Genomic DNA, 23,661 nt, shown 5'->3' with positions numbered 1-23,661 from the left:
CACATTTATTCTATCTAAATCACCTTCTCTCAGAGGCAACTGAACAATATTTTGAGATCATTTAAACTTCTCCATAGCACAATGTGGTAGAAAAGATATATTCACAGAGAGGAGACTATGCATCTTGCTGGTAGAAATCATATACATCTGACGTTAAGAAAAAGCAATAACAGAATGCTTGTTTTTGTTCAGTCATTTTAATTGTATCTGACTCTTCAAGACCTCATTTGGGCTGTTCTTGGCAAAGATACTAAAATGGTTTGCTCTTTCCTTCTCCACCTCATTTTACAGATAAGAAAAATGAGGCAAAGAGGTTTAAGTGACTTGCCCAGGGTCACACAGTTAGTGTCTGAGGCTACATTTTACACACACACACACACACACACACACACACACACACACACGTGTGTGTATATATATATATCAGTTTCTCCTTTTTCCAGTTCTGCTCCCCTCATTCTTTTTCACTTAAAACTTCATGCCCTGCACTCTATTTACTGTGCCACCTAGCTGCCCATAGGGCCATACATTAAGAGATGGAATCCTCGAAGCCATCTAATACAATCTCTACCTTTTAAAGATTAGAGCATGAAGCCCAAAAGGTTTAAGTCATCTGCTCAAAGTCAAACAGACAATAAGTAAAAGACATGTGTATTTTAACCCAAACCCTATAGCCCCAAATCCAATATTCTTTTCACTGTATACTACAGCTTCTGATGTATAAATTATACAACTTATGAGCCTTCTATAAGCACGACTATTTCCTCTACCTTTCAATCCCATTTCCTATATTTGCATTTCTCAATATTTTATGAGGAAATGGTCACAGGGAAAAGAATATGGATTTTAAGCAAGAGGCCCGAGTTCCAGGATCACATTTGTCATTCATTAGCTACGTAGCTCACATCTCTTCTCATATATAAAATGAGAGAGCTGAACTAGATGTTTTCAAGACACAAAGTATACATTTCTGTGATTCCTTTCAACTTTTCTCTTTCTCCAGAGAAAGATTTTTTTCCAGACCTGTTACAAGGGAATCACTTTAAAAGACTGATATATATTAATTTTAAGGTCGCCAAGGAATTCAGCTATGTAATTCCTAAATGAAAACTCAAGTCAGCAGTCAACCTTTTATGGAGTTTAATTACAATAGGAGGAAGAAAGGAATTAGAGATAGAGAGAGAGAAAAAGGGAGAGAAGGGAATAGGGCTTAAATACCCCTTCTGTTTAGGCTGGGCCAAAAGGCCCAAGCCCTTAGATAGCTGGGGCAAAGAAAAGAGATCAGTCCCTATTACTCACGTGACCAAAATGGAGAAACAGTCTCAGAGGCCCCCACCTTCAGCTTCCTTCAGAGCAAGCTTCTCAGAGTACACCGCAACCACTCCGGCCAACTCCTCAACCACCCCCTCGAGTCTCCAGACTCCCCTATCTTTAAGGAAACCATCCAAGTTGCCTCCCCTCAGTCCTCACATCTACCAATCACCTGTCCATCAATTTCCCTGTGCCAATGGAGGCTCTAGCTTAAACCCAGGACCACCCAGAGGTCTCTGGCTTTTGCACATGTCTGTTGAAGGTCATATTTTCAAATAATTAAATCTTTGATCCTTTGCTACAGCCCTTTCTAAATCCTGTTAACCTGAGTAGGGTAGAGATTGGAATAATTAAATTTTGATCTAGGCTGCAGCCCTTACTCAATCCTGTTAGGACTGAATAGGGTGGAGATTGATTCCAAGTATCTCCATTGTATCAATTCTAAAATCAATCATGACTCAAAGAAATTCCTGTTCTATGCTTAAGCATAGGTCAAAGTCCTTTCCATTGTTCAGCAAAAGGTTTCTGTCCTAAAGTAATCTGAAGAAGGGAAGAGAAGGAACCTCCCATGCCAATGGGGTTCCCATTCCAATAGACTATCAGTAAGAAATTTTCCAAGTATGAAATATCCCAATGGTGAAATTTCCAACATTTATAAGTCTAAGGAATTTTAAGGTTTACAGACCAGATTAGCTTTCTTCACCCTCTATTTTCTTTGTTTTGCTTTATTTAACATAAATCTGTTAATATTCATATATTATGGTGATTTATTTAACTTTCAAATGGTGGTAAGGGGAAAAAAGAGAAGTAAGACCAACAGGAAAGGAGCAAAAAGAAATAAAAACAAGAAAATTGCAGAAATGAGGTAGGTAGTTGAGAACAAAGTGGGGAAAGGAGATTCCCCAATAGAAACTGTTCTGAATGAGATATGATGTTGCTGGAAAAGACCTTGGTTCCTTTTTCTCCAAAAAATATAATAGCTTCATAAGTCTTATTTTTTCATATTCTTATTTAAGCTATGTACTAGGCATGAAAATTTTATGAGCAAAGTCTAAATAGTGCCAACAATCCCTATAAAAACTGTCAGCTTAAAAAATACATAAAGTTGCATTATACTCTAAGTCTATTCAATATTATATCTATAATTATGGGAATTCTTCCTAAACCTAATTTTGGATTAAAACTGTAAAGTATATGGCTATTTAAGAAGCTGCCCTATATTATTCTTATCACTTGCATGGATATTTCGAAGAGAAAATACATCTGAAGGTCCATTTCTGGATTCCAAATGTCACACTTAGCTCAGCGACTGCCAGCAGAACCCAGGACTGCTCTTTTCTCCCCTTCCATTGTGATCAGAATCTGTGGCTTCTAACTAGGTTTCTAGTCTCTGCTAGCCTATTGAAGATGAAGTACAGTCTGGACTGCCCTGTTCTCCCCATCAGGGAAACAATCCCACAAATCTCAGGATACTTTCAAAGGATCTTAATAATAACAAAGGGGAAGGAGATGAGTGGTTTTAAAAATTCATTTACCTATTGCTTTAATGTTTACAAAGTGCTTTTCTTACAATAGCAGATAGTGAAAGTAGTTATTATCACTTTTCCTATTTTACAAATACTTATAGTGTCTGATCATTAGCAAGACACTTGCTCAAGGTCACACAGATAAAAATCATCAATGTTTAGAATTGAAACTCATGCCTCATGACCTAACTCGGTTTTAAGCATCTTCAAAATAAAATGTCTAACAATCAAATAAATGTAAGTAGAACTAAACTTCATAATTTCTTCTACTTGTAAATAACCTTAACTTTTGTTCTTGAAAACTTTGTCCAATCTTTATTTTAATCTGCTGCTTGTGCTCCTAATACCTCTCTACACCCTTTGGGGATCTGCCCCATTCTCTTTTTTTACATAAGACTTTTAAGGAAAGACAAATTTTAGATAGATAAAAATGTTATTTATTTCCTCTTAAACCATATTCTCTCTAAAACCACTCTTAAACTAAAATAAAGTTTAGCAATATTTTAAAAGAAATCTTAGATGCAGTGTTCCTTCTATTTCTTATACAAAAAAAATGAAAACTAGGGACAACTAGATGGCTCAGTGGATTGGATCAGTCAGTCCTATAAACAGGAGGTACTGGATTTAAATCTGGCCTCAGACACTACCTAGTTGAAAGAAGAAAACTAGATTTTAAAATTTTAAGTCACTTAATTCCAATTTCCTAACCTTTACCACTCTTCTGCCTTGGAACTAATGTATAATATTGATTCTAATATAAAGGTAAAGGTCTTTTTTTAAAAAAAGACTTACTGATTTTACCAAAGGGGCAGGGACTCTGGTCCTAACAGGTGCCCTATTAGGGTGGTAGAGACTGGGAATTGAGAGAGGATATAAGATAGGGGCCAGGGATACTGTCAATGAAATTACAAATGGAAGATGATGGTGGGGATGGGAGAGGTGAGAAATAGTTCTTGCTCCTTCTCTCTTTTTAATTACCCAGGGAAAAGTGGGTAAGGACTAGGGGACATTCAAGAATAGGAGGGGGAAAGAATCACAACTTAGAAAAGAGAAGAAAGACTGCATAAGCATATAGTTTTGCATCGAGTTTTTAGGAGAAATTCAGAACACTAATTACCAGCTTTTGAACAGCAACTAAAGTAAACCCCCTTCCCCCAAAAAAAGAAGGAAAAATTTTATAGCTTCCCTAAATTTTACAACTAACATAGGTATTTAACTAAACTATTAATATGATAGTTGCTCTTTAGTAGATGACTTAAACACAAACTATTCCCTTGTTTGATTGAGCTACTTGAAGGTGAGCATCTAAGTGAAAACATTCTCAGTAAATCTTTAAACAAAGTAGAATAGGATAAGGTAAGGGGATAAGGAAGAGATTTTTGGAAAGGTGGCTAGAATAAAAACTAAAAAGGGGGAAGGAACAAAGAAGGGACCTCTAGAAAGGCAGGCTAATTTGGGTCTTGCAGGTCAAAGGGAAAGGATAATGGAAGACTTCTAAAAAGGGACACAAACTAGAGAGGTAGAAACTGGAGAGAAGAAATTGGACATCTCAGGAGGGATATGGCAAAAAGAAAGGAAGAGGACAATGTAAACCTTAAAATTTCTTAGACTTATGAATGTTGAAAATTTCCCCATTGGGAAATTTCATACTTGAAAAAATCTCCTACTGATAGTAAGAACTCTATTGGAATATGAAACTCCTTGGCATGGAAGGATCATTCTCCTCCCTACTTAAGACTACTTTAGGACAGAAACCTTTTGCTAAACAATGGAAAGGGCTTTGACCTATGCTTAAGCATAGAACAGGAAGTTTTTTGAGTCATGATTGATTTTAGAATTGATACAATAGAGATACTTGGAATGACAGAACCAGGTCTTGGAAACTACAATCTCCACCCTACTCAGAGTAACAGGATTTAGGAAGGGCTGCAGCAAAGATCAAGATTTAATTATTTGAGAATATGACCTTCAACAGACATGTGCAAAGGGGACAGACCTCTGGGTGGTCCTGGGTTAAGCTAGAGCCACCATTGGCACAGCGGAGACATTGACAGTGATTGGTAGATGTGAAAACTGAGGGGAGGGAACTTAGATTTTTGGCTTAAAGATAGCGGGGTCTGAGGACTGAGGGGGTTGATGCTCTGAAGGTGTGGATGCTCTGGAGGAGGTGAGAGGAGGGAGGTCCTGGAGGGAGAGCTCCTGGAGAGGTCTTGAAGGAGGCTGTGGAAGGAGAACTCAGGAGGAGTCAGGAGGAGAATTCTCTGGAAACATTTCCTGAAAGGAGCCTCTCTTGAAGGTGGAGCCTTAGGTTGGCATGAGAAGCCTTACCTAGAGAGATCTTGGGTGAGTGATAAAACCAACTGACTGATTTATCTCTTAGGACTGAGGTCTAGGCCTTATTGGCTTGAGGCCCTTCATTCTTATTCCTTTCTTACTTTCTCTCTTTTTCTATTGATTAATCAGTATATTATAAATTAAATTTCTCTATAAAACCCAGTTGTCTTGGGCATATTCATAAATTGGGAATATATTCCCTGGTGACCATCTTATATTTATATAAAACCAAAACACAGTAGAAAACATATTTCAGCGGTCATAATTGTTATATATTTCCCTTACTCCCACACATTTTAATTATCACATTTTATGGCTCCCACTCTCTTATCTACAACTATTTAACGCTCAAAACTATTTTAAATTTAACAGTTTATGGCTGACCACGAATTTGGTGAGAAAACCCTCAAAATATTTCTGTGAAATCTCTTTCCTTTATTTTTTTTTGCTTTATTACTTGCATATCAGTCAGTTTTGTTTTCTTTTTTTTAACTTGACTTCAAATTTACAGCTGCAAGAACGGGTGAGTAAAAAAACTTTTTTCTCCTTAAATTAAGCTGTTTTAGATCTTAGCAACAGGGCCCTAAGGTCCTGGCTAGCAATTGCCAAAATTAAGACTAGAAAAACCTGGGAAAACTTCTTTGGCCGTGTCCTGCTTCCCACGTTTTTTACTTTAGAAATATGGAGTCACAGACAGTTCAGAACTTAGTTAACAACTGGAGTTTCAGTAAATACTTTGTTCTTTTCTTAATACAAACATTGGTCTGCAACTTACTTAGCAACTGGCTCAGCAGCCCCATGACCAATCTTTTAAATACAGAATTCCTTGTCTCTCTGAAAGGGCTCATCTCATGGAACTTATGGCAAAAACTAATCAACATACTACTTTCCCTTGAGTTATTGATTATTGTAATTTTAATATTGTATTTCCTTAAAGAACTCAATTCTCAGTCAGACCAACCAATTGCTTCCCCTGCTCCCTTAGTCTCAGAAAACTCTAATTCTAATCAATCAACTCTAAGTCCATACCCCACCCAGGCTTCCAACACAACACAATCAACTTTAAGTACACACCCTACCTCTGAATTTTCTGGCACAATGGGATTACAACAAACCCCTCCTTTTAATGTGCCCAACCCTTCTATGTCTCAGACTTACCCAATTGAAAATGGAGCAAGATGCCTAGAAACAGGAGAACCAAATAATTCAGATAGCTTATTTCCTTTAAGGGAAGTACCCACTTTTAATAAAAATGGAAACTTAATATCTTTAAGGCATCATACACCTTTTAGCCCTGAGGATTTAAAAAACTTGAAGGAAGAAATGCCATCATTTGAGGATGAACCAATAATAATTATTAAAAAATTAGAGAACATATTCAGAACTTTTGACCACACTTGGTTGGATGTTGAGAATATATTATATGAATTATTAACAAAGAGAGAGAAAAATAATATCATCTCTCTGGCTAATAAAAAACAAGGTAGAAGAGGACATTATTGGCCAACTGAAGATCCACATTGGAACCCCAATGTTGAATTAGATTACACAAAACTAAACCAGGCCAGAGAAGCATTATTGACAGCCATGAGAGCTTGCTCTGATAGACCTGAAAAATGGTCAAAATTTGAAAAAACCCGACAACATATTGATGAAACACCCTCCCAGTTTATGGACAGACTTATTGATGTAGGGAATACATATATGGACCTTGATTTGTCCAGAGAAAGAGACATTAGACAAATACGTAGACGATTTGTTAAGAATTGTTGTTCAGTGGTAAAGGACTACTTTAAAACTAGCTGCCCTAATTGGCTAAAATGACAAAAGGACAAAACAATACATGTTAGAGGGGGTGCGGGAAAATAGGGATCCTAATACACTGTCGGTGTAGCTGTAAACTGAGCCAACCATTTTGAAGAGCATTTTGAATAATACACAGAAAGTTATAAATCTGTATATGCTCACTTTGCTGGGTCTGTTTCCCAAGGAGATCAGGGAAAAAGGAAAAAGAACTCCTCTGTTCCAAAATATTTATAGCGGCTGTCTTTGTGGTGGCAAAGAATTAGAAATTGAGGAGATGCCCATCAGTTGGGGAATGGCTAAACAAATTGTAGTATATGATTGTAATAGAATACTACTGTGCTATAAAAAGTCTGAAGACCAGGCTAAGTTTTTAAAAACTTGGAAAGAACTACATGGGATAATAAACAGTGAAGTGAGTAAAACCAAGAGAATATTATCACAATTACAGAATTATAATACTAGAAGAATAAATTGTGAATGTTCCCTCAGTAAGTGAACTGAAAACACGAAAAACTTAATTTGTATGATCACGTCAGTTTCCCAGACAATGTATTCTGTCATGAGAGGATGCTGGGAATGGACTGGGACACTTATGGATGGGATTTATTATATATATATGAAGAAAAGTAAGCTAAACATAGAGGGGATTTGTGATTTCATTTATGTATGATCTTTTTTTTCTTTGTATATAAAAATCCTTGTTTTGTAAAATTTGGAAGAAAAAAGAAGAAAAAAAATTTCAAGTCCATTAAAACTCTCCTTTAGGTGGTCTCCTTTCCAGTGTATTAAAAAGTATTACAATGCTTTCTTTATCTGTCCTCATACAAAAGAACTCCCAACTTACCTGACAGGTTTGTTCTCTGGGCCTACATCTTTAAAACCCATTTCCTCCAGTTTGCATCGTCTATAAAGTTCATAATGTCGAGTATGAGTTTGTTCTCTCAGATCCTCCATATTTGTGCAAATAAGCATTTCACGGAGCTTTACAAAGTCACAGTGAGTTTCATTTTCCACTAGTCAGAAAAAAGAAAGTCAATAAAAGTGATGTCTAATATAAACACTTAAAATAACTTATAAATTACAAGTTTACAAAGTATGTAAACTATGATCTATTATAGGTATTCTATTCAAGGGCAAAAGACTTATACTTAGATTATAAGCAAAATTAATTAATAAATCAGGAAACTGTTTAAAATTCAAGGTCTAACGAGTAGATGGTATCTTATGCTATTTGGTAATTACCCACAGGCATAATATTACATATATGAATATAACAGAAATAGTTACACCATTCTATTAGTACTCTGTTAACAATCCATTAGCAAATGTCATCAGGCCATTTGATCTAGTGCTGATAAAGAATACTTTTCTATTCTTTAGACTATCCCCCCACCCCTGAAATTTTCTGTTTTCCTTCTAATACTGGCAAGATTTGTTTTATTTGTACAAAAACCTTTCAAGGTAGTAAAGCTTAATCTATTTTCAAAGTAGTAAAATCTAATGATACAACTTCCTAAGATTTATGATTCTGAGTCATTTTAGTCAAATAGTACCTGTTTCCATAGATTCATATTACAGCACAGTATATAGTATACATGACAGTATATTTTCTCTATTGCCTAAATAGGCTGTGTCCAAATGAGTATAACCATAATGTGATATGCTACAATGACCAATATTTTAAAGAATAATTTAATAATTATAATTATATATAATTATATATATATACATATATATATAATTATATATAATTTAATATAAAATAGTAATTTTAAAGAATAATTTAATTTTTATACATTTCTTACATTAAGAAAAAACAGGAACTTTATTATCAGAGTTAGATAGCCAACAGTGAAATATATATAATATATATGAAACACATGCACATATGTTAACAACTATTATTATTATTTGGGGGATCTAGAAGAAGCAACAAGTATGACAGGTACTTAGAAAAGTTTGATAGGGGCAGCTGGGTGATTCAGTGGATAAAGCACCAGACCTAGACATGGGAGGTCTTGGGTTCAAATCTGACTTCAGACACTTCTCAGCTGTGTGACCCTGGGCAAGTCACTTAACCCCCATTGCCTGGCCCTTACTGCTTGACTCTCTTAGAACGAATTCTTAGTATCAATTCTAAGACAGAGAGTAAAGGTTTAAAAAAAAAAAAGGTTGCTATATGATCCCAGGAACAGATTGTTATCTCAGGACCAGTCAAGCAGAAGCTCAGCACAAAAGAATCTGTCCCTACAACAATCATCAACAAGCTGTGTACTGGACCAGATAACTTGGGGTAGAGGAGGGAGGAGAGATGGCACAACACCTTTCAAAACTCTCTACTATTAAAGCATAAAGAAATTGTGGTATGTCTTAGAAGAAATAGCCCCACCAATGAAAACACTAATTCTTTCATAAATATATATTTTAAAAACCCACACACATGGGCATAATTTGAATTTGAATGCTGTTTTTTTTAAATAATCTTCTTGGAAGGGGTATGTGTATGTGTGTATACACATAAAATGTATCATTTGAGCAATTAAAACTTTCATTCACAAGACAATGTTCACTCTGCACATCTTAATTTGCATAGAAATCTGTTTAAATGTTATTGTATTTGTTCAAATTTTATTTAATTTTACTTTTTTTGAAGATTTTAGATTTAGCTCTCAAAAAAAATTAAGAAACTTTTTGTAGAACTAATTATCATTTATAATAAATACTACCTTAATCAGAAAACTGGTCCAAATTCCATTTTATTAGATACCTTAAAAAAAAAAACACTTAACTTTCTGCCTTAGAATCAACTATGTATTCATTCCAAGGCAGAAGAGTGGTAAGGGTTAGGCAATGGGGTCAAGTGACTTGCCCAGGGTCACACAGCTGGGAAGTGTCTGAGGCCAAATTTGAACCTTGGACCTCCTGTATCTAGGCCTGGCTCTCAACTCACTGAGCCACCCAGCTACCCTCTACATTCCTTTCTAAATTAACAATAGCTACCAATAATTAATTAGAATGATAACACATCCTATTGAAAATTATAATCATTATTCTCTATATAAAACAATCATCCAAATACTTGTTCCTATTCAGCATATTCACCTTGAACAATGCCCCATGGGTACTGGCGAGCTTTCACCATTTTATTTCCAAGTTTGACCTCTTCCATACTGCCCACAACAGCAAATGGCAATTGTCCCTAGAAAAGATGTTATCAGTTTCACATCTACATGTTAATATAGAAATAGATACACCAAAGTTTCCAAGTAATTGGATGAAAAGAGTATCAACAAAATTATTTAAAACAATATTTTTGTTATATTATATCTTAAATTTCTAAAACTAGGTTTTAGAGTTCACAATCTTACCCTTATTAATAATAACAATACACATATCACATGAAAATTCAATAAACATTTTTAATAACCCTTAACTTTCATCTTGGAGTAAATACTGTGTATTGGCTCCAAGGCAGAAGAGTGGTAAGGGCTAGGCAATGGGAGTTAAGTGACTTGCCCAGGGTCACACAGCTGGAAAGTATTTGAGGCCAGATTTGAACCCAGGACTTCCTGTCTCTAGGCCTGGCTCTCAATCCACTGAGCTACCCAGATGCCCCCTCAATAAACATTTATTAAATGGTTACTATGGTCAAGGCACTGGATAAGGCACTGAAGACATAAGGGCAAATACAAAAACCAGACCTTGTTCTCAAGGAGCTCACATTTTACTTCCAGCTAACATTAACTTAAAGCTGACTGTATAACAGCAACTAAAATAAATTCAGCTTTAGATCTTGACTAGTAGATAAGACTATTCTGAAGATTTACAAAAGATAATATAAGCAAATTACTTTGCCATAATATAAATGTCAACTGTTATTGACTTTAGCATTACTTCTGATCTAGCTGACATATTTACCAAGAAACTCAAAAAACTGGTTTGGATGAAATTAAATAGATGCATAATTGGCTAAGGGGTTATTCTACAGAACAATTAACAATGAATCATCAGGGTATTTGGAGAAGGAAAAGTACAGTGAATAATGTATAAACTAGTTGCATTCTATAATGGTTGGCCCTAAATTCTTTAATAAAACTAAGCAATTAAAATGCATTTATTGGATACTGATTAATTACAAAACATAGTAATGATCTTGCATAGAATGGAATAAGTAAAATATTTTTTCTTATTGGGAAATATATTGAACTCATTAGGAAGATGAGGTATGCTGATAAATGTTTAATCATCAGCTCTCTGAAAGGAAAAAAAATACACAGAACAGATTTTTATGCTTAATCACCCATCACCCATCAACAAAACAAATCAAGTCCTAATTTTTAGAATTTGCCAATTTCTGAAGTATAAATGCTCACAAATTGTTTCACAAGTTAATTCAAGCTGGCTCTAGGACACCTCTGCCTAAAAAGATGATTAGTAACTCAAGCTAGCATATTATAAAGTGTATTATAAATAAGTAATAATAAAATAATAAAAAAAGTAATAATAAGTGCTACAGAAAGGAGGGAAAAGGAGAGAGACAACTAAAGTAATCAAGCTCAGTTGGCTGTAATGTTAAGGCTTGGACTAGAATTTGAAGAATACCTAAGATTTCCAAAGGTGGTAGGAGGGGAAAAAAAGGTCAAGCAGAGAAATGAATAAAGCAAAGGATGAAAGACAAAACTGCAGAAAACATGTATGGCTATCATTAGAGATATGTTAAATATATTCTTTGAGGCAAAATTGATAGTCTATATTTCATCCACAAATTATTTCCTCTTTTATTTGGATTTTTTTGCTGTTTTAGATTTCTCTTGCCAATTGATTCATATACCTAATAACTTAGCTATGCATCCCTAAATGATCCCTGTGTTTTTAATCACCCTCTTCAGAGGGGTATGTATAATTATAATTATTTTAAATTGCAAAGTTTAAGTTCTTTTTGAGAGTAATGTTAGGTTAAGAAACATGCTACTTCTCCAAATCCAGAAAATGAACTCTTTGGGAAATGTACCATGAAGATGCCTCCACAGACCACACACTGCATCAGAAGATCCAGAGTGAACTTTGGGATGTGGTGATTTGAACTGTGTGAGGTTGGATGCATTTGTTTTCTATGTATATTCTTATGCTGAAGGGGACTACCCTCTAACTGGCTTTTTGTCAATGCATCTAGCAATCATTGGTTTTGTTCACTTTCCTCTTATCCTCAAATTACTGTAATTTCAAAGTTGGTATGTTTACAAGACCCATTGGAGAGACTAGTCTTCCTTGGCTCTCAGGGAGTTATGTATAATTGAAAATATGTTACCCTAAAAAAGAACTACATATCCCAAGAACCCACAGACTTCCTGTCATTACATTCTTGCTGTAGACAAAGGATAAAGGGAGTGGGCGTTGAGGCTCCTCCTCTCTGATGTAGAATCAGCAGTGATCATGGTGAGTGGGGATTTTGAAAACGGCTAACCAGCCATGGGCACATGGTTTTTATTTTGTACCCTCTTTATTCCTTGATTTCTAATGATCATTAATAAACCTCCTAAACTATAATATTTTTATTATTAAGATATAATTTAAAATTTTTCAATGAGGATGGCCTTGGTTTTGGAAGAGAAGTTTCACTAGACTTCACCTCTACATCATAGTGGATCAACTGACTTAATTGCCTCAGGCCACCATTGGCACTGGGTCCTCACTGGCAAAGGCTATATTTGAAGATAAATTTAAACCAGATATGAAGAAAGAGGAAGCCAAGAAGCTACTAAATGAGATCACCTCATCTAGTTCCTTCAGTGACTTGGGGTCTGGGAGAAATACAAATCTCTATGTAACCATCAAAACCAAGTTGGACTTCTTCTATTCAGACCTACAATAAGAGGAGCAGGTCTCACAGGTACAAGAGTGAGAAAGGTATGGCAGTTCTCACCAAGAAAGTGACTTCCCTGGAAAGCGAAATATGGGATGAAAATAGTACAATCAATGGAGACTTCCTTAAAAGGGCCTATTCATCAACCAAACTACTGAACCAGAAGATTTGGAGCTGCCCCTTGGTCACATTGTATATGATAAATTTATCACTAACAAAAAACAATGCAAAAAATGTTTTGTAAACACATGTATATATTTACTGTATATTACTTATTATTTTATACTATAGGATATATTGTATACTATATATTATACTCAATATATGTATACATATACACGTTTACATGCATGCACACATGTTCTATTTTCATTGAAGACACAGTAAAAGAACTGAGGCAACTGAAAGGTCTCTTCCAACTTTTAATTTATGATAGAATTAGTTTAAATTTTAATTAGACACTAGGAAGCTCCCTTTGACTTTAAATGACTAAAATAGTCTAGAAAGCTTTGACAAAGAAAATTTTAACCACACACTCATTTTTTTTAAAAGGTAAATTATACTTCTAGGATAAGTAAATGCAATTCAGTTTTAAATGCTCCTTTCAGCCATAAGAGGGCTTGAAGAATAAGAATAGGAAGAAATAATTCTTAAGAACTTAAATGAAGAAATTTTCCCTGATCAACAAAATATAACATCTATATTAGACTCTTCTAATTCAAGGTGTTCACTGTAATTTAAAGTTCAAAACTGACGGAAACTAAAGGCAAAAGCACATTAGTAGTCAATAATGATAGTTAGAAATCGCATTTGTATTTGATTTGTAAATGTAGAACAAAAATATATTCAAATGCTAAGCTCTTACATTCATTGAGGAGTTAATTTTAGAAATACTTTCATCATCTGTTGGGAACTGGTATATCTGGACTCCGTTGCTGACCAATTCACTCATTAGTTTGAGCTTAAACTTCTGCAATTCAGTTTTGGAGATTGTGTCTGCTTTGGCGATCACAGGAATGATATTTACCTAATAGTTGTAAAAAATCAGATAATCCAAGATTATTTTTGTATTTTTTTATACAAAGCCCATCCTAGTCAAAATGAAGTCTAAACAAAAATGTTTTTATCTTTAGAATCATGGGATCCTATGTTTAGTGTGTATCATTTATACACTACACAAACTATCGATGCTTACCTAACAAATAATGCCTAAAAGAAAAAAAAAGGCCCAATACTCATAAAATAAAATTTCCATCTGTTTAGTTTAGAAATCTAGTCTCTTCTTCCCTAACTTCTTCTACTTCCAAAAGTTCAGATAATAATAATATATCTAACTATTCAAACTGGATGGTTTAACACACAAGATAGTTTTACTTACTTTTAATTTAGATGCTGAGAGATCAGGGCCAACCCTATACATGAAGCAATAGAAATTTATCTCTGGTTCTCTCCCCTCATACTACCAAAGTAGTTATCTCTATGTTATCTCTTCACTGTACCAGAGCCATTTCCCCAATAAGGTTCTGGTTTATTTGCTTTATCTCCTAAGAGCATCTAAGTTTTCACCAAAAAAAAATTTAAACATTAAAAAGCCCTTAGACTCAAATGAATAAATATGTACCAATATAATTTCAGACTTTCTGATAAGCCAGTAATGGGAAAGATCCTTTAAGGAAGAAAAAAAAAAGTTGCTTATTCCTAAACTCAGTTATTCAACTACACAGTAATTTTGGTTGTTTACTTTTAACAAGTGAGAGCTTTAGGCTATTACAGTAAAGTGTCATAGTCTACAGTACAAAGCCACTAAAATAATACTTAGAGACTATTTTTTCCTATCAGTTTCCACTCTATCAATTTCCATTGACTTACTATGTGATTTTTGTTTAACATCTATTTGCCCTATTCATGGTAAATTGCCTATCAAATAAATGTCAAAAATCTGACAGTAGTCATTTGATTATAAGTATTTTTAATTTTTAACTTAATTTTATTTCCCCCCAATTACATGAAAAAACACTTTCCAACATTTTTCAAAGACTACTGAGTCTCTAATTCTCTACCTTCTCCTCCTCCCAATCACCCACCCCACTTGAGATGGTAAGTGGTCAATTTTGTAAAATATTTTTTCCATATTCTTTTGTGGAAGAAAATTCAAATAGGAAAAAAAAGTGAAAGAAGTTTGCTTTGGTCTGGATTCAACTCACTTCTTTTTCTCTGGAAGTAAATGGCATTTTTTTAAAATCACAAGTCCTTTGGGATAGTTTTAAATCATTGTATTGCTGAGAATAGCTGTTATTCCCAATTGTTCATTATACACTGTTGTATTCCTGTCATTGTTCAATGTTCTCCTGGTTCTGCTTATTTCACTCTGCTTCAGTTCATGTAAATCTTTCCAGGTTTTTCTGAGCTCCTCGTGCTTATCATTTCTTACAGCATAATAGTATTCCATTATAATCATATGCTATATGATAATATATGTATAACCCAGTGAAATTGCTTATCAATTCCAGGAGGGGGGAGGGAGACAATTAGAATCATGGAACCATGGAAAAAATTTTTCAAAGAAAATAAAATTTAAAAGAAAAAAATAATCACATACTATAATTTATTCAGTCATTCCCCAATGATGGCCATCTCCTCACTTTCCAAATCTTTGCCCCCTTAAAAAGAGCTGCTTTAAATATTTTGGTGTATACAGGTCCTTCCCCTTTTGGTTTTTTAAATCTCTTTGGAATATAAACCTAATAATAATATTTCTGGGACAAAGGGTAAGTACTGTTTGCCCTACTGAATGATTGAATCAGTTCACAACTCCAATAATAATGCACTCATGTCCTAGGTTTCCTATCTCTCCCTCCAAGTTTCATTATTATCCTTTTCTGTCATAGTAGCCAATCTAATAGGTGTGAGGTGGTACCTCAGAGTTATTTTAATTTGCATTTTCTAATTATTAGTGATTTAGAGCATATTTGGCATAACTATAAAGAGGTTTAATTACTTTATTTCAGAAATATCTGTTCATATCTTTTGACCATTAATCAATTGGGGAATTACATACTCTTTTATGTTCAACTCATTTCTCTTTGTATTTAAGAAATGAGGTCTTCATAAGAGATTTTTAAAAAGGTTTTACACTATTATAATTAATGTGTATTACTTTCCATCCCATTTACCCCTATTTAAATAGTTTCTGACCTCCCCAAATTTGCCCTCTATTCTATTAGCCACACCCCTCTTCTCTTATTCCCTTCTCTCCTATTTTTCTGTGGGGTAAAATAGTTTTCTATACCTAATTGATCACATGTGTTTTTACCTCATTGAGCCAAATTCTGCTGAGAGTAAGATTTACATGCTCTCCTTCACACCTCCCCCATCTTCCCTTCCACTGTGAACATACTTTCAGGCTTCGTTAATGTGCAATAATTTACCCCATTCTGTTTTCCTTTTCCCCTCCTCCCAATGCATTCCTTTTTCTCATGCCTTAATTTTGTTCTATATTTTATCTCATTCTATTTTATTTAACTCACACCCTGGCCCTCTATCTATGTACACTCCTTCTAACTGCCCTAATAATGACAAAGTTCTTTGATATTAGAAGAATCATCTCCCCATGTAGGGATGTGCACACTTTAACCTTATTGAATGTCTTTTGACTCTTTCCTGTTTACCTTTTTATGATTCTCTTAAGTCTTATATTTGAGAGTCCCATTGTTTGTTAAAAAATTGGGCAGGCACATTTCAAGAATGAGTGAAACTGAAAAAGTCTCCATGACAGAAATTGTAGGGATCCTCTGAAAGTTGGGGCATATTGGTACCTAGTTGCCTAAAAAGAAGCCAGTCCACTGGCTCCTTCTTATGTGACTAAACCAATTTGTTAACTTTCATCTTCATGCTTATTTGACTAATAATCTAGTAGATTTGGTAACTCTATAAAAAGAAAAACATCTTGGTGCAAGGGAAATAAGATGATATTGAAACACTACATTTAGCAAGTTCAAAAACAGACATTTAAAAAGCAATTTGCTTAATAAATGAGTATCCTCTTAAACTGAAAATATATTACTATATTTCTACTATTATAATATATCTATGGAGCAGCCAGGTAGTTCAGTGGATTGAGAGCCAGGCTTAGAGGCAGGGGGTCCTGGGTTCAAATCTAACCTCAGATACTTCATAGCTGTGTGACCCTGGGCAAGTCATTTAACCCCCATTGCCTAGCCCTTACTGCTCTTCTTCCTTGGAGCCAATATACAGTATTGATTCTAAGACAGAAGGTAAGGGTTTAATAATAATAATAATAATAATATCAATATTTTATATTTAAGTTAAGCATTATTCCTCAATTTTTGACATTTGAGTGTTTTCCAACTGCTATCTGCTATTTGCTGTTTATTTTTTTTGCCATCTACAGTATTGCTGACTCTACAAACCATAATCATTTGCACCTCCTTCTTCAAACATTCTTGCTTCTTTAATATAAAGCAGCTTAATGTTTCCTAGTGGTAATGCTCTTCTTTATATATGTTAAATGACTCTGATGATGACATCTTCACCATTCTGAAGGGAACAAGTAAGTTTCACTGAGAGTCTGCTAAAACTATTAAAATACTACAAACATGGATTCTTTTATTTGTCTAGTCAACAACTATGGATTTGCTAATAATCAACAGCTATGGTGTTTCTGCACATTAATTAAGTCTCAGCATCAAAATTCCCAATTCTTATTTCAATGTAAGATTCAATATATAGTACTAACGCTTCTTCTTTCTGCATCCTACCTTCTCATTTGACCAGGAGCCAGGATCATCACACATACTGAAATGTTCTTCTTCATAGCATTGTCAGTACTAGGGTACTTCATTTAAGATCTTGCTTAGTAAACTCCCTCCTCTTTTTCTCTTACTTAATAGTGCCAACAGATGAATTTAGTGGTTTAAAATAAGTATATTGCAACAATTCATATTTCTTTTTTTTTTACCATTTCACTATGAAGGTTAATTAATAGGTAATTCAATTCATTCAAAAATAGATTAACTTGTTAAAAAAAGGAATTAAAGTCTTAACTTCAACATTCCTTGACTATATGTCACTTTATGAACCATTAAGTAAGAGTTTAAACATTTATGAGTCTCTGGATAATACACCAAGAAATGTAGCTATGATTCGGGGGAAAGAATGCTGGATTTGATGAAAGAAGATATGGGTTTAAATTCTGGCTATACTCCCTGCGTGACCATGGAAGAGTCACCCAAATTTCAGTTTCCTCATCTGTGAAATGAAGAGGCTACATTGCATAATTGCAAGATCCCTTCCTGTACTAAATCTATGATCCTATACACATCCTACCTCCCTCATTATTCTAATGCTTAAATAAGACATAAAAAGTGCTTTATAAAACATAAAGTCCAGTCTATATCATCAGTTATTTTAAAAATAGCCCAATATCCATCAATTGGGGAATGGCTAAACAAATAGTGGTATATCATTGAGATGGAATAATATTGTGCTAGGAGAAATGACAAACAGAATGATTCTGTAAAAATCTAGAATGATTTACATGAATTGATGCAAAGTGAAGAGTACAGAACCATAAGAACACTGTACACAATGACAGCAATATTTTTTTAGAACAACTGTGAATAACCTAGCTATTTCTTAGCAATGCAATGATCCTAGACAATCCCAGAGACTCATAATGAAAAATGCCAATTGCCCTCCAAGAAGGAACTGATGGAGTCTGAATGCAGACCAAAACATACTTTTCACTTTCTTTTTTTTTAAACTTGAGATCTCTTCCACAAACTGACTAATATGGAAAAATGTTTTACATAACTGGAGATGTAAAATCTATATCAGATTGCTCACTGTTGGGGGAGAGAGAGGAAGGAAAGGAGGGAAAGAATTTGGAAATCTAATTTTGTTTTTAATGACTGTTAAAAATTTGTTTTTACATGTAATTGGGAAAAATAAAATGTTTTTTCCAAATACCCCAGTATCTTCTAATAGTTTTAAAAGACATCCCAATATAGTAAAGTTATTTGATTTGGGATATTCAGATATCCAAAAATATTTCAAAATATCCTAATCATTGAATAAATTTTTAAATGGCTAAATACACACTCATATAATAAACAGTGATTTAAACATGTGTAAGTGTATTTTTAAAAAATATATTTACATATATATGCCCCACATAAATTAATTAAAAGAATAGGAAATGAGTAAATTAATTAATTGATTGCTTGCCAAATCTCACCTTACTATCAAGGCTCTTCATGGTTAACAAATCAAGTGTCTTAAGGGAATGTCCCGTAGGTGAAATAAAGTAAAGGCAGGCATGGATTCGAGAATCATGGTAATTAAAGAGAGACCTTTTTATCTTCAATTCTTCTTGGAGATAGGCCTCAAATTGAGCATCTATGTAATCAACTATTGGTTGATAGCTAAAGAAAAAGAACACAATTACTCAAGTATTTTATGCCATAAATTCATGTTCTAGCAAGATACTTCACTTATACCATAGCAAAGATTTATGGTAAAGCAACAATTTTTATAACCGGATATAATGTGCTTTCCTTCATATAAAAGGTCAATGAAACTGACCTATCAGGAAAGCACATACTTTAAACCATCTCCAGAGGCACTTATGGATGGTCCCCATTTATAGTTCAGCAAGTCCTCCTTGTGATCAACATTCACTTTTGTCAAATCATTGGCTCATTATAAAGGCTCAATCTATGGCCACTGACAAATGTAAGCTAGCTGGCATGCCACTGATATGTTTGGAAGAATGGCTGGGCACAAGGAAGTTAAAATGTAGTCACAATACCAAGAATAGTTTCTCTGCTCTTATACAGGTGGCCATAGAAAAGGCTGAAATGGATATAGGAGAAAGCACACACAACTAGTTTGAAGTTGATATTGATACTTAACATATAATCTGGAGTTATATAAAAGGAAAGGTGTATTACATTTTATATGTTCTTGCCTTTATTTACACTATCTCCCCCCAACCGCAAGCTCACACCTGAGGTGAACACCAGTTAGTCGAATGATTTTTAGTTGTTGATTTTTTAAACAAATCTGAAAAAAAAAAATTTTTTTTAAAGCAACAAAAGCAGGGCAGTGGATAAGAGTACCAGAAAAATCTGGGTGCAAATTTGGCCTCAGACACTTCCCGGGCAAGTCATTTAACCATGATTGCCTAGCGCTTGCTACTCTTCTATCTTAGAACCAAGATAAGAGTTTGGGGAAAAAAAAGCAGCAAAAGCAATTCCATCTGTAAATATAAATACTTTCTATTATGAGAAGTTTCTGGAGTTTCTGGTTAATCATTCAACTATTCCCTAAGTACTTAGGTGAATTATTCATTTACAAGTAATAGCTATTATTGAAAATAAAAGTTAATAATTCATTTGCAGAAAAATTAAGACAGAATTCTAATGGGCCTATTTATGACACTCATCCAAAATAATAAAACTACATAAAAGTGGAACACAATTGAAGAAAACAGATGTATTTCACTTTACACAAACCTGAGATATGAAAATCACAAATCCCCCCCAAAAAAGAAAGAAAAGAAATTGAGAGGATTACTCACTTTTCAAAAAAAAATTTTTTTTTACTTCATAAAAAGATTTAAAATGGGAATTCTCTAAATTTCAAACTTTCCTGGTTCAATTATTATAACATCAAACTTCCTAATCAGTAAATCTATTTAAAAATTAAAAAGAACCGCTAACACAAAGAAAAATGTCCTTATGAAGGGACTTACTCCTTAAAGGAATGTTGTTTACTTACATGATTCTGATGTTATACCCTATTTAAATTGGGTTTGAGTTACAATTTATTTTTTAATATATAATATGTAACACACCAATAATATAATAAATTTTATTTGTTACAAAAATGTAGAAAATTATAATAAAGATGCTTATGCTTTTAAATTTTTTCAGAAAATTCCTTATTTCTGGGTAGAAATAAATTTAAAAGTTTAAAATTTTTATTATCTTCATTTGGTTCCAATCATCATATTACTATTTAGCATCTGTACCTTTCACTAAGTTTATATAAGTTATTTCTTAATACTTAAATAATTATACTTAGAATAAACATATTAATAGTAATAGCAATTATACAATAAAATAAATGTTAATAATAATAAAAATCTAATAATAAATAATTACATAATATGGGAATATGTAAAATAGTTATAAATAATAAATACTGTGATGTCATGGTTAATAATTATAATAAAACTATATTATGATCGTTAAATAGTACTATTTAATAGTAATCATAATCATCAAATTACTATAAAATTATTATAACCTTACATGCAGTAACTCATGGCAAAATGTAAATAAAAAAATTTACTCAAGTTAATTTTCAAAAAAATGGAAGATTCACTTTTCCTTCATTTAAACATTTTATTAAATACCTATTGAAGTTCAGATACTGTTCTAGTCAATAGAGACAAAACAAACAATATGATCCCTACTCCTAAAGTCCTTACAACTTAGGAGAGAAAAATGTAATTTGGACAAAAAATAAAAAGATACAATATGGTAAAAGCAAACCAGAGTATGGGTGTTACTGCCATAGTAGATCCACAAAGGCAAAGAGTTTTTTAGAAACCCAAGATTTTAAATGATTAATAATTTTAAATAAATGTTATACCAACAAGGAAAAACTAACCTCTCTTCTTTATTTATCTGGTCACCAAATCCTACTGTATTGACAATGGTCAATTTCAACCGAACACTGCTTTCTTGGAGTTCATATGTCTGTGCTTTAAGTCTTACATTTGGGTGAAAGTGTGATGATTCAAGATCATTAAAATTAGTGTTAAATAATGTGTCAATCAGAGTTGATTTTCCAATTCCGGTTTCCCCTGAAATGAAAAGTAATTTCATAAATACATGAGAATATATAAGAAACAACAAAAATCTAATGTTACTTCAGGACTCCCAAGAACTTGAAATGATAAAGTTTAATAACAGTAGTTGTTAATGATAGCTAACATTTATATAGTGCCTACAATGTGTCTGCTACACTGTCCATTTATTATCTCATCTGATACTCATGACAAACCTGCAGAGTAGCTGCTATTAATATCTCAATTTTACAGCATCCTCCATAGTCCATCAGATTCCCACCAAAAGGACATACCTAGAACATACCAGAATTCTGGAAAAGTAATAAAATTCTTAAAGGAATTAGAAAACAACTTAAGTGTCATATTTTAATAATTCAATATTTTGATATTTTGATTAATTTGAAAATGCTAGGTCATTGTCTCCAATAGAAAATATCACCATAAAAATATAGATTTAAAGAATGGCTCCAAACGGTTCTGATTATGAGAATCTATTTATAAAGCCAAAAAATGTTAGCAGCTTTGCATATGAGAGTAGCTACACTATTTGTATATGTTGACTGAAGGAAACACATGCTAATAAAAAACTCCTATAACTCCTGTCAATTTTCAGTAAAACTTTTAAAGTAAATTTTTATCAATTATATCTACATAACCAATAATATATACTGTCAACAAAAGGTACTTTTGCTTGATGAATTATACATACAATTTGTAGGAAATGAATAAAAATCAGAATGGTAATACTCTGTGCTTCTATGTACAACTCCTCAGCTTCCTAGGAGGTCCACAGCTTAGGACAAGTGTTAAATCAGCATTTGTAATTTTTTAAAACAGATTGTGCTGGATATTTTGGGAATATTAGAAAATATTCAGAAAGCATGGCACTTACCCACACAAAGAATGTTGAAGCAAAACCCTTGTTGAATGGACCTGTTGACTAACTGATCAGGCAAATTTTCAAAACCAACACGGCCATTAATACTTAAACAACGAAGAGAATCATCCTATGAGTAAAAACCTTTAATTAGTAGAAAATACAACAATTTTTACAAGAATTCATGTTATTATTCATGAGGAAAAATTAGTTTCCTACTTTACCTTATTGATTCTTGTACATCTATATGATTATGCACTAATTACTTAATCTCTCTGGACCTCAGTTTCCTAAACTGTAAAATGAAGTTTGGAATAGATAATCTTCTCTGAAGTCTTAATCCCACTCTAAATCCTATCACCATTCTGTCCTGGGATTTAAATAATTTAATAAATCCATTTAAGAAAAAGAAAAACCTTTATTTTTAATATATATCAAAAGGTCAATGACATATGTAAAACCCATCTGAATTGCTCGTTGGCTATGGAAGGGGGGAAGGAGGAGGGGAGGGAAAGAGTATAAATCTTGGAACCATGGAAAAATATTCTAAATTATTTAATCAAATTTATATATCAAAAGGACCAACTCTTTCATAGCTACTTTTTGCTACCTTTCTTTCTTTCTCTTTCTTTCTTTCTTTCTTTGTCTTTATTTCTGTCTTAGAATTGATACTAAGTTCAGTTCTAAGGCAGAAGAGCAGAAAGGACTAAGCAACTGGGATTAAATGATTTGTGCAGGGTCACATAGCTAGGAAGTGTCTGAAGCCACTTTGAACCCATGTCCTCCCTTCTCCAGACCTGGCACTCTATCCACTGAGCCACCTAGCTGCCCCATAGACACTTTTCATACTTTGAATTAAAATAATGCAATGAAATCTTGTTCCAATTGAGAATGGACTAAATGCCTTGGAAAGCAAATCTAAAATCTAAATCAAAGTCTAAATCTTGGACCCTAGCCAAGAAAATTTAATTTCTAAACTATCAAAAAGACTTTAGTCATGGCACCTACTCTATCATAAAGGGCTGAGGTGGGATATTGTTCACTATTGACTTCCAGATATAGAAGC

General features: G+C 33.5%; 1 protein-coding gene across 2 annotated transcripts in view; it reads right to left on the bottom strand.

Annotated features, from left to right (window-relative positions):
- SEPTIN10 (septin 10) overlaps nt 1–23,661 on the bottom strand; it is a 67,434-nt gene that overhangs the window by 23,092 nt on the left and 20,681 nt on the right. For both annotated transcript variants that reach the window (XM_007507931.3, XM_016424893.2), the window contains exons 3-8: nt 22,611–22,725; nt 21,538–21,733; nt 19,097–19,283; nt 13,706–13,867; nt 10,080–10,176; nt 7,822–7,990 (exon numbers count right to left, since the gene is read on the bottom strand). In XM_007507931.3, coding sequence (XP_007507993.2) covers nt 7,822–7,990; nt 10,080–10,176; nt 13,706–13,867; nt 19,097–19,283; nt 21,538–21,733; nt 22,611–22,725 — 926 coding nt within the window. The remainder of the gene's footprint in view (nt 1–7,821; nt 7,991–10,079; nt 10,177–13,705; nt 13,868–19,096; nt 19,284–21,537; nt 21,734–22,610; nt 22,726–23,661) is intronic.

The sequence above is a fragment of the Monodelphis domestica genome, chromosome 8 (assembly GCF_027887165.1).
Source record: "Monodelphis domestica isolate mMonDom1 chromosome 8, mMonDom1.pri, whole genome shotgun sequence".
NCBI lineage: Eukaryota > Metazoa > Chordata > Mammalia > Didelphimorphia > Didelphidae > Monodelphis > Monodelphis domestica.
The sequence above is the reverse complement of the archived record's forward strand: the minus strand, read 5'-3'. Positions and strand labels throughout refer to the sequence as shown.